The sequence below is a fragment of the Hylobates moloch genome, unplaced genomic scaffold, assembly GCF_009828535.3.
Source record: "Hylobates moloch isolate HMO894 unplaced genomic scaffold, HMol_V3 SCAFFOLD_11, whole genome shotgun sequence".
NCBI lineage: Eukaryota > Metazoa > Chordata > Mammalia > Primates > Hylobatidae > Hylobates > Hylobates moloch.
In genome coordinates, this window is record NW_026652286.1 from 13,525,429 (window position 1) to 13,543,809 (window position 18,381).

The 18,381-nt window shown below is 43.6% G+C and overlaps 2 protein-coding genes across 2 annotated transcripts in view; both read left to right on the forward strand.

Annotated features, from left to right (window-relative positions):
- The window catches only part of ABTB2 (ankyrin repeat and BTB domain containing 2), a 213,862-nt gene that overhangs the window by 16,136 nt on the left and 179,345 nt on the right, over positions 1-18,381 (forward strand). The window lies entirely within an intron of this gene.
- On the forward strand, positions 5,712-6,876 carry LOC116476370 (cobalamin trafficking protein CblD). The gene is given in 3 exon segments (XM_032166296.3): positions 5,712-5,886; positions 5,889-6,224; positions 6,227-6,876. Coding segments are annotated over 3 exon segments (984 nt in total). The 3' UTR covers positions 6,700-6,876.

Genomic DNA, 18,381 nt, shown 5'->3' on the forward strand with positions numbered 1-18,381 from the left:
TGCTTGGGAGTAAGTAAAATTTGTTTTATTTTTCCATTCACGCTGAGGCCTGGCCTGGGAAGTCATGAGTTTTTGTAGAACTTTCATCTTGTGGTGCCCAGGAGACCTGGCAAGCTGTGAGTGAGAGGAGCCACAGAGCTGCTCTGTTCAATACGGCGGCCACTTGCCACAGGTGTATATTTAAATGTATTAAAATTCGATAAGGTTAAAAAAAAATCATTTCCTCAGTCATGCAAGTCACATTTCTTGTGCTCCCTCATCATATGTGGCTAGTGGCTACCATATTGGACAATGCAGATATAGAACATTTCCATCATCGCAGACAGTTCTGTGCAACAACGCAGCCATTAGAGTGGGTCAGTGGTGGGTCACTTGGGGCCAGCTTTCTGGGTTTTCACAGGTCTAAAAATTTTAACCATTCCCCAGCTTCTCAGAAGCCCTCTGTTTGCAGAAACAAGAAGATTCATGGAAGTGGAGATTAAGGCCATTGATTCTTGTGGCTCTAACCTCTGGACCCTTGACACAAGGTCGGGTTTTATGATTTCCAAGCTGCGTGGCCTCGGGCAAGTCACTTAGCCCCTCTCAAGTTGTTTCCTTGTCAGCGAAATGGTGTTTTAAAAAATACCTCCCAGGGATGATGTGACTATTTAAACAAAATAACAAAATGTATGTAAAACAGTTAGCATAAGGCTTGGCACATAGTAAGAACTTAGATGTGTTACAGTGTTTTACCTGCATTTTCTTCTTTGAGCCACACAGTATCCTGCAGAGGTAGATACTGTTGCTGATTTCAAGATAATGGAAGGGGCTTTAGGGAGTGCTATTGCTACCATCACTGCCACTGTTCCTACTGTTGATATTCCTAGGCTTGGGTTCTGCTTTTTCCTCTAAGGCTCATCTTTCCTACTGAGCTTGTTGATTGGCTTCTTGTCATAAATCAGAGGATGTTTGTTTGTTTGAACTAGGAGCTCTTCTGAGCTTTCATTCAGAGACTGTTTCTTCCACCATGGGAGGTGAACTCTTTCAGAGGTGTTTGCCTAAAGCTGGCCTATTGGTATCTACCTGGAGAGCTGCCACCAGGGCAGCTACTGCCAGGATCTGGAGCTCCTTGGAACTTGAGGTTAAAGTTTTTAGTGCTTCACATGACCTGTGGTCCTTTGGCTGAGTCTAACAGAGCCTTCTGTGAGATCTTAGCTGAGGGTGGCTTCGGGAGGAGTATCTTTGAGAAGAGTAGGACCAAAAGAGTCCTCTCTTGAGCTGTAGAAAGGATCCTTCTGAGAAGATATTTGGTCACACCTGGGTCCTGGGTTCGCACCTGGACTCCCCCACTCACTTGGCTAGATCATATAGCTAATTATTTAACTTTGCAATACCTCAATCTTCTCATCTGCAAAATAGAGATTATACTAAAACTACCTGGCAGGCTGGTTGTGCAAATTAAATGGGATGATGCGAAGTAAAGCATTTAGCCCAACACATGGCAGGTAGCAGCCACCAGGTATGAGCTACTGTTGCCATCTTCATCATTGTTGCTTTCCAGCAATGCATCTGATGCACTATTTTTTCATGTACTGTTCGCATTTTCTCCTTGAGAATGTATTATCTGTCTAGTCAGAAAAAGCGACCCAGAAAGGGTTTAGTGTGTAAAGTGAGTGTCTAAGTTAAACTTGCATATTATGGACTCTATGTGGTCTTTTATTCCTCCTTCTTCCCTTCCCTTCCTTCCTGTCCTTTTTTCTTTCTTTCTTTCTTTTTTTTTTTTTTTTTTGGAGGATGGTGGGGCTAAAAAGCATGACTGTGCAGTTATCATAAAGCATGACTGTGCAGTTGTCATTTTGGTACCCCACATGGTGACCAGCCTGCCGCCTTCCTGCTGGTTCCAGCTATATAACAAGCACCACCCAGTCAAACAGTGTAATCAGAGCTGGATTATTTCTATAGGATTAATTTGTGGTGTGAAGTGCTCATGTATTTATGCAATTGCCACTCATTTGCCAATATCCAGAATGTGCTAAATCTGCCACTAGTGATGAAATCCAAATAACTTGGAACCGTATGTAGGGAATCCAGTAATTTTCATCACCATTGTTACAAGAGAGGAGTTTAAACTGGGGGAATCCAAATGGTACCAAGAAATGATGATATCCCTACTTTCCAGGGATGGTTCTACTCAGGGAGGCACCAATCTCAGAGAGAAAACAGGAAGGACACAAGGCCAGGATATTGCATGATTGTGTTGCCATTGGTGTAACTGGGTCCTCACTGAGGGCCCTCCCAGGCAGACCACACCATCGTCTTTTGTGAGGCTGCTCTGGCACTGACAGATCACTCATAGTTAATGGGTAACTCGGACTCTTCTTGCCAAATAGTTGCTTTGTTTGTTATCTGTGCTGTGGTCGCCTTCATTGTCCCCACAGCCCCTCAGGCCTCAGAAGGATGTGGTGTGGAGTGGGGTGTGGTGACCTGTAGCATGAGCCCACATATTTTTCCCCTTTCCCTTAAGTCACTCATTGCCAGAGCTGGCTGGTTGCAGAAACATCTTGAAGCACTTTAAAAATTGATGTTCTGGACTGGGTGCAGGGGCTCACACCTGTAATCCTAGCACTTTGGGAGGCCTAGGTGGGAGGATCACTTGTGGCCAGGCATTCGAGACCAGCCTGGTCAACATGATGAGAAATGGTGTTTTAAAAAATACCTCCCAGGGATGATGTGACTATTTAAACAAAATAACAAAATGTATATAAAACAGTTAACATAAGGCTTGGCACACAGTAAGAACTTAGATGTGTTACAGTGTTTTACCTGCATTTTCTCCTTTGAGCCACACAGTATCCTGCAGAGGCAGATACTGTTGCTGATTTCAAGACGATGGAAGAGGCTTTAGGGAGTGCTCTTGCTGCCATCACTGCCGCTGTTCCTACTGTTGATATTCCTAGGCTTGGGTTCTGCTTTTTTCCTCCAAGGCTGATGAGACCCTGTTTCTATATAAAAGTAATAGTAATAAATAAGTTTTTAAAATAAGATTCGTATTCTGGAACCCACCCTGAATCTATTAAGTGAAAGCCTGTAAAAGTGGGGCTAAGACATCTGTTTTTTTGTTTTGTTTTGAGAGGAAGTCTCCCTCTGTCACCCAGGCTGGAGTATAGTGGTGTGATCTCAGCTCACTGCAAGCCCTGCCCCTGTTCAAGTGATTCTCCCACCTTAGCCTCCCAAGTAGCTGGGACTACAGGTGCACACCACCACGCCCAGCTAATTTTTTTTTTTTTTTTAAGTAGAGATGAGGTTTTACCATGTTGGCCAGGCTGGTCTCAAACTCTCAACCTCAAGTGATCCACCCACCTCGGCCTCCCAAAGTGCCAGGATTACAGGCGTGAGCCGCCATTCCCGGCCAGAACATCTGTATTTTTTTTTTCTTTCTTGAGAAGTAGTCTCACTCTGTCGCCCAGACTGGAGTGCAGTGGTGCAGTCTCAGCTCACTGCAACCTCCACCTCCTGAGTTCAAGCAATTCTCCTGCCGCAGCCTCCTGAGTAGCTGGGATTACAGGCATGCGCCACCACACCCAGCTAATTTTTGTACTTTTCATGGAGACAGGGTTTCACCATGTTGACCAAGCTGGTCTTGAACTCCTGACCTCAGGTGATCCACCCTTCTCGTCCTCCCAAAGTGCTGGAATTACAGGTGTGAGCCACTGTGCCTGGCTGACATCTGTATTTTTAAAGCAACTCTTGCGGCAATTCTAGATAAACAGGCAGGTTTGTAAATTCCATCTACATCACTGGGGGTGGATTTTATTCTGTGCTCCTCTCAGAGTATGTATGGGACAAAGGACCCTCTTGAGGATGTACAGTTTGGGAAAGGCCAGGCAGATAGCAGGCTGGTCTTTGAGGGTCTTCTCTGTGGGTGGTAAGGTGGAGATCATGGTTAGGGTGATTTGAGTAGGGGGAGGTGGGGAGAGGTGTTAGAAAGATAACCAATGTTTATTGGATGCTATCTCGTTTAATCTTTCCAACCAAATGTGATGGGTTGGTGGTGATAAAAATATAGGTTGATATTTGCCCAATGCCTACTATGAGGTGAGCAGAACACTAGTGATTTGCATGCAGTATCTTGTGGAATCCTCACTACAGCCTATGAGCTGTAGGTCACATTATTTATCTTCATTTTACAAATGAGGAAACTGAGGCCTTGAGATAGTTGAAATGACTTGCTCGAGGTCACACATACACACCAGTAGCAGAGCCAGCGTTTGAGATTAGTACTGTCGGACTTCAAAGCCCACGTTTTCCGTGCTGAAAGTTTTAATCAAAAGTATTAGGCTATTGGGTCGAATAAGAATCCTGCAGTATAAGTACAGTGTCAGAATTTTTTGAGAAAGCTGCTTGTGCCATCTTTCCTCAAGGTACTGCCCTTTGGCCCTTCCAGTCCTGGTTTTGAGAACTTGTTATTTCCCCAGGCTGAGACCAGCAGCCAGTCAGCTGTGCCCGTCCTAAGGCTGTCTGTGTTATGGTCTGCTATTCCTCCTCCTCAACCCCTGCCTCCTTCCCTACACAGCCCCTGCGTGCAACTCTTCTCCCCAGACAGAGGCCCAGAATCGGGACCTTCCTCAACAAATAAGCCAGGTTCCAGAAGTGCTGCAGTTTCCACCCAGGTGCAAGCCCAGCACAGGCCTCCTCTTAGCCAGCATTCATCCGAATCCACTCACTTGCACTTAGGTGGTTGTCTTCCTCAGTCAACTGAGAAGCAGTAGGGCCTCGTGATTGACGGTGTGGGTATGAAGCTGGACTGCCTGGGTTCAAATCTTGGATCCACTTCTTCTTTGACAAATTACTTCATATCTTGGTGCCTCAGTTTACTTGTCTGTAAGATAGGGATAATCCTGTTTCCCTCATACGATAGTTGTGGACAAGATTAAATGAACTACACCTCGTAAAATGCTTGGAACAGGACCTGGCGTGTGAGTCTCCGGTATGTTAGTCATGATGATGGTGATGATGACTACCAGTTTGGGGGTTATCTTTGGCCACCCTTCCTTTGGCATGGGGAGGGAGCCCACCCATACGCAAGCATTAACCCTGAGTCTTACAGTAGGGAAATAAGGGCTTTGGAAACAATCCCGGGTCTAACTGCAGGTAAGCTGCTTTTGTTTGTTTGTTTGTTTGTTTTGTTTTGTTTGAGATAGGGCCTCCCTCTGTCACCTAAGCTGGAGTGTAGTGGTACGATCATGGCTCATTACAACCTCAAACTCCTGGGCTCAAGTGATCTTTCTACCTCATCCTCCCAAATAGCTGGGATTACAGGCACAATTCACCACGCCCGGATAATTTTTTAAAATTTTTTATAGAGATAAGATCTCACTATGTTGGCCAGGCTAGTCTCAAACTTGTGGCCTCAAGCAGTCTTCCTGCCTCAGCCTCCCAAAATGCTGTGCCTGGCCTGGCTGCTTTTTTAATGTGATGCTGGGCAAGTACCTCAACCTATTTGTTTTTTAATCTATAAACTTGGAATGATAGTAGTACCTGCCTTATGGTGTTGTAAATGTGAAATGCAAAAGCATAAACAATGCTTCTCAGAAGGTGCATGGGCTCAGCTGACATTGAATGAATAGGAGGAAAAATGAGTTGAATAAGCTTTAGTAGTAAGTGAAAAAAATAAGCTCAAAAGATTATATACAGCACGATACAATGTAGAGAAAGTTAAAAACAAATATTGGATGGCAGAACAGTCAGGTTTTGGGACAGCTGGAGACAGTGGTGGTGACTGGAATAACTTTACCAAAGGAAAGCTGTTTAGTGAACTGTCCCCTCTGGTAGAGTTGGCCAATATGCTTTGTAACAGAGCCAGACTGTTTTCCTATCTTCCAGGATTTTGCTCTTTAGTTAAAACGCTGGCAATCCCAAAGCCTTTTCAACTGCAGGATTGTCAGGTTTGGGTGAGTCTCATGTGGCCACTCTACCTCCAGATATATGCTCTCAAACGGTGTGGCCTGATGAAACTATGGGACCATTTGGACCTCAAGATCTGAGGTTCCAGCTTCCTGGGAACATAGGTTTTGATGGTTACCTCAATGGGACTGCTTCACAGAAGAAAATCCTGGTTTATAAAACTTTGCCTGATGTTCTAGCAGAAACTTTATCAAGTGAAAGACACGAGTTTGTGATGACAAAATATGTGAATCAATTTCAGGGTAATGATGCACCTGTTGAACAAGAAATTAACAGTGCAGAAACTTTGAAAGTGCCAGAGTGGAGTGTGCAATATAAACGTGTCCAGAATTGTGGCGAAAAGATTTTGAATCACTCTTTCCAGAAGTAGCTAATAGCAAACTAATCATTCTGACTGTAACACAGAAAACTAAGAATGATATGACTGTTTAGAGTGAAGAAGTAGAAACTGAAAGAGAAGTGTGCTTAGAAAAGTTCATCAACGGTGCTAAGGAAATTTGCTGTGCTCTTTGAGCTGAGGGATGTTGGGCTGACTTTACTGACCCATCATCTGGTTTGGCATTTTTTGGACCATATACAAACAATACTCTTTTTGAAACTGATGAATGCTACCGACATTTAGGATTCTCTGTTGATGACCTTGGATGCTGTAAAGTGATTCGTCATAGTCTCTGGGGTACCCATGTAGTTGTAGGAAGCATCTTCACTAATGCAATACCAGACAGCCATATTATGAAAAAATTAAGTGGAAATTAGCAGAAATGTCCATTCATTTGCTGTATTATTTGTATGTAATATTTGGGTTGATCTGTAAACACTGTCAGACTAAAGTTTTTAAAATATACTTATTTCTAAGCATTTATTTCAGCATTTATGAATTTACAACATTGGCAAGTGATGTGGGATTTTAAAATTGCAAATGTTCATTATTCATATCATTGAATACATGTTGAGCACATCCACATTGTATAGGATGTGGTAGTTAGCTTGTAACTAGGGTATTATCTGTTATTGTTATTTCTCCCCTTTATTGGAAAAAGGCCTCAGTTTTAATTACTTTCTTCCAAAAATAAATCACACATTTGGTTACGAAAAAAAAACCCAAATGTTAAGATGTGCTGAAGGAGTACATTACAGGCACAGTAAATACCATATAAGAGAGAAAGTGAGGGGATGGGAAACACGGTTGATGGTTATGCCTCATGGGAAGAGGGAAAGGGAAGGATTAGGGGAGGGAGAGTCATATGGTTTAGATGCATGTAGATGGTTGCCAAGGCTCTAGCTTTTGTTTGGGAGTTGAGTTCACATTATAACTAATTAAAAATGGTCATGAACCAAGGATTATGATAAATCCAATTTGTGCACCTGAGGTTAAAAAATTAGTGGGTTCTCAATAGGTGGTAGCTATTTATTATCCCATGAACCACCTGAACCATGCCACAGGCCACCATTCATACCCTTTCTGATTGCCTCTCATCTGTGCAAAATGCTCTGAGAAGTGAGTTTTTTCTCCTCCAGCCACAGTGGCTTTCACATGGAGAACACACAACAGTAGGGATATTTAAGTTGCCTGGATTCTTAGGTTGGGGCAGGTCTTAGGCATAAGCTCCCGTATGTGTCTAAAATAGTTGAACAAAGACAGGGTTGTTTTTGTCCTTGCTGTGCCAGATGTAAAGGCTTTCATTAGAGTCACCTTAGGAGCATTCATGTTAGCCAGGAGATTTTCCTTCCAAGAGAAGGAAACGTTTGGGTTGGATCTGATGGTGTTTGCCTTGGTGTGAGTTTAGACCTTTCTGTTTCCATCGTCACCACTCAGCATCATGACTTTTGCCTGTGGCTTTTTTTTTTCTTTCTTCACCTGTGGCTCCCTTTGCTTAGTGGAAAGGGGAAGCACCGAGATGTCTGAGACACCTCAGTCATGTGCTTGCAGATCCCGGCATCCAGGTATAACGTATCCTCATGTCCTGCCTCTGTCTCCTGAATTTGACAAAGTAGAGGAGACAAGAGCATAGGTTTTGGAATTAGGGAGACCTGGGTTCAATTTTGGGATCTTCACTCTGTGATTTGAGGTGGAGGCATTACCTGTTTTTCCTTTATTTTATTATTTTTTATTTTTTGAGACAGTCTCACTCTTGTCGCCCAGGCTGGAGTGCAGTGGCACGATCTCGGCTCACTGCAACCTCTGCCTCCCGGATTCAAGCGATTTTCCTGCCTCAGCCTCCCGAGTAGCTGGGATTACAGGTGAGCACCACGATGCCTAGCTAATTTGTTTATTTTAAGTAGAGACAGGATTTTGCCATGTTGGCCAGGCTGGTCTTGAACTCCTAACCTCAAGTGATCTGCCCACCTTGGCCTCCCAAAGTGCTGGAATTACAGGCTTGAGCCACCATACCCAGCCTGTTTTTCCTTTATTTTATTTTTAGTTTTTGGGAATTTTGTTTGTTTGTTTTTCTTATTTATTTGTTTTGTTTTGTTTCTCCTTTAGTATAGATTGGGATGCATAAAGTCCGGAGTCTTAAATGCACAGCTTGATGAATTTTTACCCAGACATGCCCCTATGTAACTTACCCAGGTCAAGATCAAGATTTAAAACACTCCTGCCTAGGAGACACCCTCATGGCCATTCCTTGTTAGTGTCTACCCCACATAACTATTATTCTGACTCCTGCCACCTTTAATTACTTTTACCTGTTCTTGAACTTCTGGGGGTAGGTAAATTATTAAACCTTTCTGAGCCTCAGTTTACTTTTTAAAGTGATAGTACTTGTGCTATAGGGTTGAATTAGGAGAATCAACTGAGACAACACATGTAAAATCATTCGAGAAATATTTGTAAAACCCTTAATGCTTAATAAGGTAAAGCTGTTTGTTTATGAATGGCCATTGTTGACCTCAAAGTCTTTGCCTGTGTCTCACCCAGACAAAGCAGGCATTTCCCCAGTGCTCACCATAATTCATGTTCCTGTGCCCTCCATTTCCTTCCATGTCCTGTGACTCCCTGAAGGCACTTCAGAGACTGTTCCATCAGTGGCTTTCAGGAATTTTTTTTTTTTTTTTTTTTTTTTTAACTGAAACCCGTTCTTCTTGCTTAGTAAGGCAGAGGAAATGGGCAGGAAAGCAGAGTTCTGCTGCCTTTGCCTCTTTTTCAAAGAGGGTCTGTTTGCTGTATTAGCAAAATCAACAGAGGCATTGCTGGACAGCGGGCTAGGCTGGACCAACTCCCCTGGTCTGGGGGTGGGGGGGTCCCTGGATACTGGGTTTGCTGAGGGCCGGGAGTGGGTCACTGTGTGCTTTCAAAAGCAGCAGAGGAGCCAGTTTTTCTAGCTCCTCCTCAAAAAACCTAACCAAAATATCTACCCCTGTGATTGGCTAAAATTATTCAATTATAACTTAATTCCCTTAGGTCAAGGGTGGATGGGTGCATAATACCCTGAGTGTGAGTGTGGGGGTTACATTTTCGGAGGGCATAATTTTGCATGTAGGATTCCACTTGACCTTAGTCTGAATGATTAATAGCGTAGCCTTTCCTTAAGGTAGGTCTTCACGGAGGAGAAGGGAGAACTGTGCAGTGGGTAGGTGGCAGTGAAGATGCAGGAGGCTGGGACAGGTTAGAGGGTGAATGCTCCAAATCTGTGATGTGATCTAGAGCTAGGTCTGCCTACAGCCACATCACATGCATTTACAGATGCCTCCTTTACGTGAAGTGCTGCATCAGAATAGAGGTGAAAAGTTACAGTCCTGCCCTTCAGGAGCTCTGGGTCAGAGAGCACAAATCAAACAGGCAGTTGTAATACAGGCTATTGCATACTATACTGAGAAGACCACGGCCACAAAATCAGATTGGGGGCATGGAGTTGTCACAGTCCCAGAGGTGGTCATTTGTGTTGAGATCTGAAAGCTAAATAGAAGTTAGCCCTCAGGCTTGTAAAACCTGTGACTCATGTCACCATATCCTTGGGACTCTCACCGGGAAATACATTTCCAAGGATAACTTCTGCTCACTCCATAAATGAGGTTTGGCTTTTACTGAACTACTTAACACTTTTGCTAGCGGCAAAGCTGGGGTTTTTAATTTTTCTTTTTCCCGTAGTCTTGCAACCCTTCTACCCCATGCAATGTAATCTTGAATACATAGATCTTCTGGCTCTGCAAAAGATTATCATTTCCTTCCGAGTGAGTGAAAGAGGCTGGATGGGAAGATTTATTTATCAACTGAAGACTTTATTAGTAAGAGTTTATGAGTAAGAGAGTAACCTCATTACAGAGCCAGAAGAGAGAGATGTTTGTTATGGAAGAGATACCCACTTGGCATCCCTCACGTGGCCAGTCATGGTGTATGGGGCCAGCATGCCAAATTGCTCCAGTTACCATGGGACCCAGACTTAGACAGGAAATCATGGTAGGATGGGAAGGAGTCCAAAATACACATGGCTGGTATATAGGCTACAGTTAGAAAAGAGAGTAAGAGAACAGTGTATCTATTTTCCTGAAGGAGTTTTGCAACCTCCGATGGGGTTGTTTTTCCACAACTCCTTACTCCTTGCATTTTATGGTCCTGATTTTTCAAGCTTTAATTTTTTCCACGTTAAGCAATACTTACATGGGTTGAAGTGACCCTTCATATGCTTGTGGTAAGCACTTCTTAGGCTTGTCGTGTATGCTTTTTAAAATGCCTCCAAACTAAAAAGGACCAAAGTTCCTTCAATCAGGAAGACTTTATTCTTCAACACCTGGAAGGAATATCTTTTTGGTTTTACCACAGCTGTCTCTTTCCTGCAGGCAGCCCATTTGAAACCCAGAACTCCCTCGTTTTATGGGATGTGCTGGTGGAACATAGGAGGGGGTCCACTGGAAGGCTGGATTTCTTGGAAATCTCTGCTGCCAAACTCAGCAACTGAAATTTCTCATTCATAAAGAAGCAGATTTGCATCCTGCCCGTGAAGTTGTTAAATGAAGTTGGAAAATCAGGAAGGGGATCTTACTTGTACTTTTGCAGCTGTAGCTCTGGAAAAGTTCCAAAGGGATCTGACTGCATGCACATAGCTTGGGAACAGTTCAGGCCTCCAGAGGAACGTTTAACAGGTCACTATTGATAGCATTTTCCATGAACTACCCTAATATATTTCTTGGGAGTGTGCTAAACTGTCGATGAAATGACAGTTATAGCATGGGGTTTGCACCCCTATGCCTCATTGACAACTATCTTTCTGCTGGATTGGGTGTAATTTATCAATTGAATTTATTTCATAAGTTTATTGTCTTTACCCCACACTATGATGTTATAACCATGGCCAGTTTAGGAATGAGAGGTGATGACAGTAATCCCTAATATAGGTACAGTTTCTCATGGTTTTTACAAAGCACTTTCACATTCTTTCTCATTTGATCTCACAGCTATTATAGCTACCGTTTATTGTGTCTTTCTATATATCAGGCACCTTGCTAAACGCTTTATAAACTTTACCTTATTTAATTCTTAAAATAACCCTGTGCAACAATACTCTGATTTGTTCCCATTTTACAGAGAAGGAAACTGAGAGTCAGAGAGATTGGGCCTCTTGACCCAAATCCTAATCTTGGATCTAGGATAGACTAGGGATTTGAACCTATATCTACCCAACTCAAAGCCCAAAATACCAGGCAGTGCTGGCTCCTATTCTCCCTGTGTTAGAGGCAGAGGGCTTTGTTTTCCTATAGAAGAAAATGAAGTGCAGAAGGGTTTACTTGAAGCCCCATGGCCAAGGAGTGACCCAGCAGGGACCGGAAGTCAGGAGTCCTGAGATCAGTGCTTTGTCATTACCTAAGACCTGTTTATCTAAGCAGTATTCCCCAAGTGAAGTCCCTGGCACTTCCCAGCCAGCAACCACTTGGTCAGAAATAGCCAGTCCTGGACTCATACTTGGGCACAGAGATGGGAAGGAGTTCTGGGAATCCAGTGCATCATTCTCATTTCCTAAGTAATTTAAAGCTAAGAAACCATAAATTTGCTTCTAAGTACACTTCTGTTTACCATTTCTGTGTCAGGACTCTTTGCAGGCTACAGACACAGTTGAATTTACTGGCTTGTTTAAAAGTCCCAAAGTAGGATTGACTTCAGGTACACTTTGGCTCAGGGGTTCACTGGTACCTTTGGGACCCTGTTTCTTTTGCTTACTCTTGCTTCTGGATTCTGCTCCTGGGTTGGCTCCGTTATCTGGCAGCCTTTCTCCTGTGGTTGTAAACTAGCTGCAGCAGCCTCAGCCTTGAAGCTGAGTAGGAAAAGGGACCAGTTGGCTTCTTGTGATAGCTCAAAGATTCTGGACTTGAGTCTCATTGGCTCTGATGGGCCTGGCCTAGGTCATGTGCCCCATCATTGAACCAGTCATTGTAGTCCATAGCCACATGCTCCACCCCATGCTGAGAGGGAAGGTTGGGAGCCCTCATGGCCTGAGAACTGTAGGTGGGCTGTGGATAGAAGAGGAAAATTGGATGCTGTGGAGACAAGATGCTGGGTGATCTGGGCAGGGGGGTGGAGTGAGAAGTGAGATGGGAGATGGATCTGGAAGGAAAAGTGGAATGGAAAAACCAGTCTTCTAGAGAAACACATCACCACATTAAGGAGGGGAAGGGTAATTTCTTTATTTGAAGAGTTTCAACGGACCATTAATGAGAGTATCTTTTGGTTGCTGCTGTTAGAGCAATTATTTGTTATATTCACTGACTTCAGTGTTTATTTGTTCTAATGGAACCTTTCCTCTCTGAAAGAGAAGCACTTCTTTAGAGTGTGTCTTAAATATTCAGATTACAGGTTTGAAGGAATGAGCCATTTAGGTGCTGAATAGCTTGCAGGCTGGGTTTATTTCTGTCTTAATGGGATCTTAAATTGTGCCAGATGAATTAAAATGTTACTTCTCTTCTAGTCTATCTCTGACCCAGTGCTACCTTGATATACTTGAAGTTTTAGTTATACTGGTCTAAACTGAGTGTTGAAAATTATTATTGAAAAGTTCATCTCATAGATTTTTGCTTTTAATCAGCTGCAGATGCAAATAGAAGGTGTGACCATATGAGACACCACGTGTTTTCAGGATTCTGGATGGCTAAGTGGCCAATTTGCTTTCCATTTCAGAACTAAACCAGACAAGGAGGGGTGTTATAAAACGTTCCTTTTGAAGTACCTACAACTAACTAGGTCCAGATAGTGTGAATGTTGAGAGCCAATAAGGGTTCCTTGAATGCCTGCCCTGTGGCCGGCATCTCTAGAGGCATCATGGAGAACAAAAAGGTGGTTTCTGCTCTGGAGGAATGAATGATCCCGTTGCAGTAATAACAGAAACTGTTTATTCAGCAGTTACTAGCTCAGGTACAGTGCTAAGAATTTTGCATACATTATCTCATTTAATCCTCATCACACCAGTAGAAGGGCAGATACTATTCTCCTCAATTTTCAGAGGAAGCAGCAGAGGCTTGGAGAGGTTAAGCAGCCTGCCCCAAGTCACCAAGCAAGTGAGCATCAAAGCCAGCCCCACACCAGGCTCTCTCCAGCTGCAAAGCCTGCGTCCCTCACTCCGATGCTGTGGATAGAGACTGTCATTGCAGGATTTCTCACAGTCAAAAAAGCAAGTACTCCCTTGATAACAGATTTCATCACTCTTGAAACTGGAAGCCTGGGAAGAAGGAAGATTGCCTGAATGCTGAGGCCAGTGTCTTTCCAGAAGGGGGGATACTGAGTGGGCCTCCTTCCAACCTGTCTGACCCACGTGATCTCTCCATCTGTCTGACTTTGACTGCCAATCCAGCCTGGACAGCAGGACCAGTCCAAGCACAAACCAAATCTTTATTCTGGAGTTGGACAGAGTCAGAGTTGCTTAGGGCTGATGAGGCCACCTTAATCTCAATCTTTTCACACACTGTGCTAGATGACACATTTCAGAGTACAGGCAGAATGAGGGTTGGAAATGTTAAACAGCCAGCAAGGAGTTGGGTCTGGGAGTGAGACGGCAGACAAAGTGCATTCTAACCATGTACACGCGGCTGCTGGGGGATTGTTTAAACCAGATTCTGCCAAGGTCATAGCAGCAGAAAACATAATCCAGAACTCTTTCTCCCAGGCAGGATCATTTGGTTTCTAAAGTTTTTTTCTCTGTAAGTTTCTTTTGGGAGAAATGTATCTGGGAGGGGGGGAAGAGTGGAAATACGGGAATTTTCTTTTAAATCCTTAACAACATGCATATAGCGTCCCATTTATAGGACAACGCTATAGAGTTGACATTTTAACTCCAAGGAAGGAGTATGTAATCCTGGGCTCAGGATGACTTTTTCCAACAAGGTCCCTGACTCCTGTCACTTTTGGAGTTGCTTTCCTTCAAAAGCTAATTGAGAGTGGAAAGGAACTGGGGCGAGTGAAGATAACCAAATGTGCCTGAGGCCTGGGAGTGAGAGCCAGGCCACATTTCCCCTGCTACTGGGCCCTCAAGTGGCTAGGGGGGTGGATTCCTAGGGTGGGACACAGAGGATCTTCCTGAATTGCTTCCACTCCTTTCCACTAGAAATATCAACTTCTTTGATGCTTTATATAAAAACTAGGATTGCAATGTCCCTCTTTATCCTTCGTAATCTTTGCGTGAAGTCCACTTTATCTGATATTAGAGCCACTCCAGCCTTCTTTTGATATGTTTGCATAATGTTTTTCCATACATTTAATTTTAACTAGCCTATATCGTATTCCAAGTGAGTTTCTTGTATACAGCAAATAGTCACGTTTTGTTGTTTATCTGTTCTCATAATCCATTATCTCCTAACTGGTATGTATTTTTCTTATTTTATTTTTGAGAGGGAGTCTCGCTCTGTCGCCCAGGCCATAGCGTAGTGGCGCAATCTTGGCTCACTGCAACCTCCACCTCCCAGGTTTAAGCGATTCTCCTGTCAGCCTCCCGGGTAGCTGGGATTACAGGAACCCACCACCACGCCCAAATACAAATTAACTTTTGCATTTTTAGTAGACACAGGCTTTCACCATGTTGCCTAGGCTGATCTTGAACTCCTGACCTCAAATGATCTGCCTGCCTCGGCCTCCCAAAGTGCTGGGATTATAGACGTGAGACAATGCACCCAGCCCTAACTGGTATGTTTAGAACATTTACATTTAATCTAATTGTTTTTATATTTGGATCTAGTTTCTGTTATTTTATTATTTGTTTCTGTTTGTTCTGTTTTTTACTCCTCCCTTTCCTCTTTCCTGCCTTTAGATTATTTAAACTTTTTTTTTTTTTTTGAGACAGGGTCTCCCTCTGACGCCCAGGCTGGAATGCAGTAGCATGATCTCGGCTCACTGCAACCTCTGCCTCCCAGATTCAAGTGATTCTCGTACATCAGCCTCCCAGGTAGCTGGGACTACAGGCATGTGCCACCACACCTAACTAATTTTTGTACTAATATTTTTGGTAGAGATGGGGTCTCACCACGTTGGGCAGGCTGGTCTTGAACTCTTGGCCTCAAGTGATCCAACTGCCTTGGCCCCCCAAAGTGTTGGGATTACAAATGTGAGCCACTGTACCTGGCCAGAACATTTTTTAGTATTCTGTTTTAATGTATCTATTATGTGTTTTGACTATATCTCTGTGGTTTTTTTGGTAGGTGGTCTAAGGATTAAAAACTACATACTTAATTTTCCATTGTCAACTTAGAATCGGTATTTTCCTAGATGTTTAAGTGGAATGTATAGAAAGCTCACCACTATCCCTTTACCCTTTGTATAAAATCTAACATTGTAGGAGACTGCTGGCCTATCAGAGTACAGAGAGAGGAGAAAGACCTGGAAGGAATTAAGAGTTGGTTTTACCTCACTCATTCATTCATTTAGTAAACATTTATCCAGCTTTTTCTTTTTTTTTTTAATTTTATTTTACTTTATTTTATTTTTTGAGACCGTCTCACTCTGTTGCCCAGGCTGGAGTGCAGTGGTGCAATCTCAGCTTACTGCAACCTCCACCTCCCGAGTTCAAGTGACTCTCCTGCCTCAGCCTTCCAAGTAGCTGGGATTACGGGCATGTGCCACCATGCTTGGCTAATTTTTGTATTTTCAGTAGACAAGATTTTGCTGTTTTGGCCAGGCTGGTCTCGAACTCCTGGCCTCAAGTGATCTGCCTGCCTCAACCTCCCAAAGTGCTGGGATTACAGGCGTGAGTCACTGCACCTGGCCTATCCCGCATTTGACCAGGCAGCAGAATCCCCTCTCCTGGGCTGCATAATCTATAGATCAATACAGTAGTAAGAGTAGGAATAGCAATAGCGAACTTCATTAAGCACTTACTATGTGCCATGCACTGTTCTAGGTTCTTACAGGTAGTATATTGCTATTTCAACAATGCTATGATGTTGGTGCTATGATTATCTGCACCTTATAAGTGAGGAAACTAGAGAACGGAGAGCTTAACTTGCCTAAGGTCACGTAGGCAGCAAATAGCAGAACTTTGGGCACACCGATTTTTAATCCTGCAGTATCACAGGACCTCCATGGGGAAAGAACACATACTGAAAGGTATAGCACTGGTTCTGTCTTGGAGAGCATTTATTCTCCACCACATTCAGACCTGCCTCTGATAGTGGCCACTGATGGACCGCTAAAGAGGCTCTTTTTTCCCAAACCAGTGATTTTTCCTATCCTCCTGCAAATATTCATAGGATACCTTCTTTGTGCCAGGGATTATGCACATAATACCAGAGCTCTGAGAACTTTGACTTTGAATCTGAAGTTAAAACTGGAAAGTGTCCAGGTATGGTGGCTCATACTTGTAATCCCAGCACTTTCAGGGGGCCAAGGCAAGAGGATTACTTGAAGCCAGGAGTTTGAGACCAGCCCAGGCAACATCAACAACAAAAAAGGACAAACCAAAAAAAAGAACTGGAAAGCACTCTGTGACCGAATCAGTGCACTTTTCAGCTGTGGACTCTGAGGTGGAGGGAGGTGATACAGTCTGCCATGGGCACTCCAGTAGAGGCTGAGCCTGCCTGGACATAGGCCCCTGACTCCTGCTTTGGTGTCTTTGTGCCTCTTTGTGCTGTCTTGGCAGAAAGGTAGGGGAAGCTAAAAAGTAGCAGAGCTGGAAATTCTGATCTGTAACTGAACAGGGACAGCCAGCAGTCCCCAAAGGGGAGCCTCTACTTGCATGCCAAGCCTCAGAAGGCTTTGGCAGCTGGGCTGTGCTATTTAATAACCTCCTGGAGGCTGATCCAGTGGTCTGGCAGCATTACTGACCAATGCTGAGGTTTATTTGTAGGCTTGGGTTTTGCATTTCCTGAAGAGGCAGGAGTGGACCCTGGGAAGGACTGTTGGAGGGGTAGCTCAGTCTCACTGGCACCTGTTTTTTTAACAGCATGACTTATTGTGGGAATGACAAGTAGATATCACCTCATGGACCAAGCCTGATCAATCATCACTGTCTGGAGCACTGTGGTGAATTCAGGCTCAGAAGAAAGAATTCAGAAATCCATTGATGATGCCTATCATGGGCCCAGGAATAGCGGCTGGAAACTTGTCTGGCAGATATTTACCACTAGTGTGAGTGTTAAAGTAAGCCTGGGATTTTAATTATAGCACAATAATATCTGTCCTCATAGGACTGTTGTGAGGACTAAATAAGAATTTACGTAAAGTAGCTGGGCATGGTGGCTCATGCCTGTAATCCCAGCACTTTGGGAGGCTGAGGCAGGCAGATCACTTGAGGTCAGGAGTTCAAGACCAGCCTGGCCAACATGGTGAAACCCCGTCTCTACTAAAAATACAAAAACTAACTGGGTATGGTGGTGGGCACCTGTAATCCCAGCTACTTGGGAGGCTGAGGCAGCATTGTTTGAAGCTGGGAGGCAGAGGTTGCAGTGAACCAAGATCATACCATGGCACTCCAGCCTGGGCAACAGAGTGAGACTCTGTCTCAAAAAAAAAAAAAAAAAAGGGAATTTACGATAATGTAAAGTGCTCATTAGCTTGTAGTCATTTATTTTGCTTTGTGTTGGTAAGGGCTTTTCAAAAGAAAGTTCAGTTTATTCATTCAAATATTTGAGTGCCCTCCATACACCTGGTGCTAATTTGGCCCTGGAGAAAGATTGTGCAAGCTATACTAGGTCACTCTTCTCATGGAGATTGTCCTACATGAAAGAAATAGACAATAATTAATAAACAAGTAGGATGACTTCACATAGTGATAACTGTATTGAAGAACAACAAAAATTAGGCTCATATGAGAAAGAAGGACTATGAAGGGGGAGGAAACCCCTGTGACAGGGTGACATTTGAACAGAGAAGGAGCTGATAGTGCAAAGATCTTGGAGAGAGAAGAAAAAATGCAAAAGACTCAAGGAGAAACAGCGTTAAGGCATAGTGAACTTACAGAAGGCAGGCCAGAGACACCATGCCCTAGTTGCTAAATGCTTTTATTATAAAAATCTAAAAACATTTAA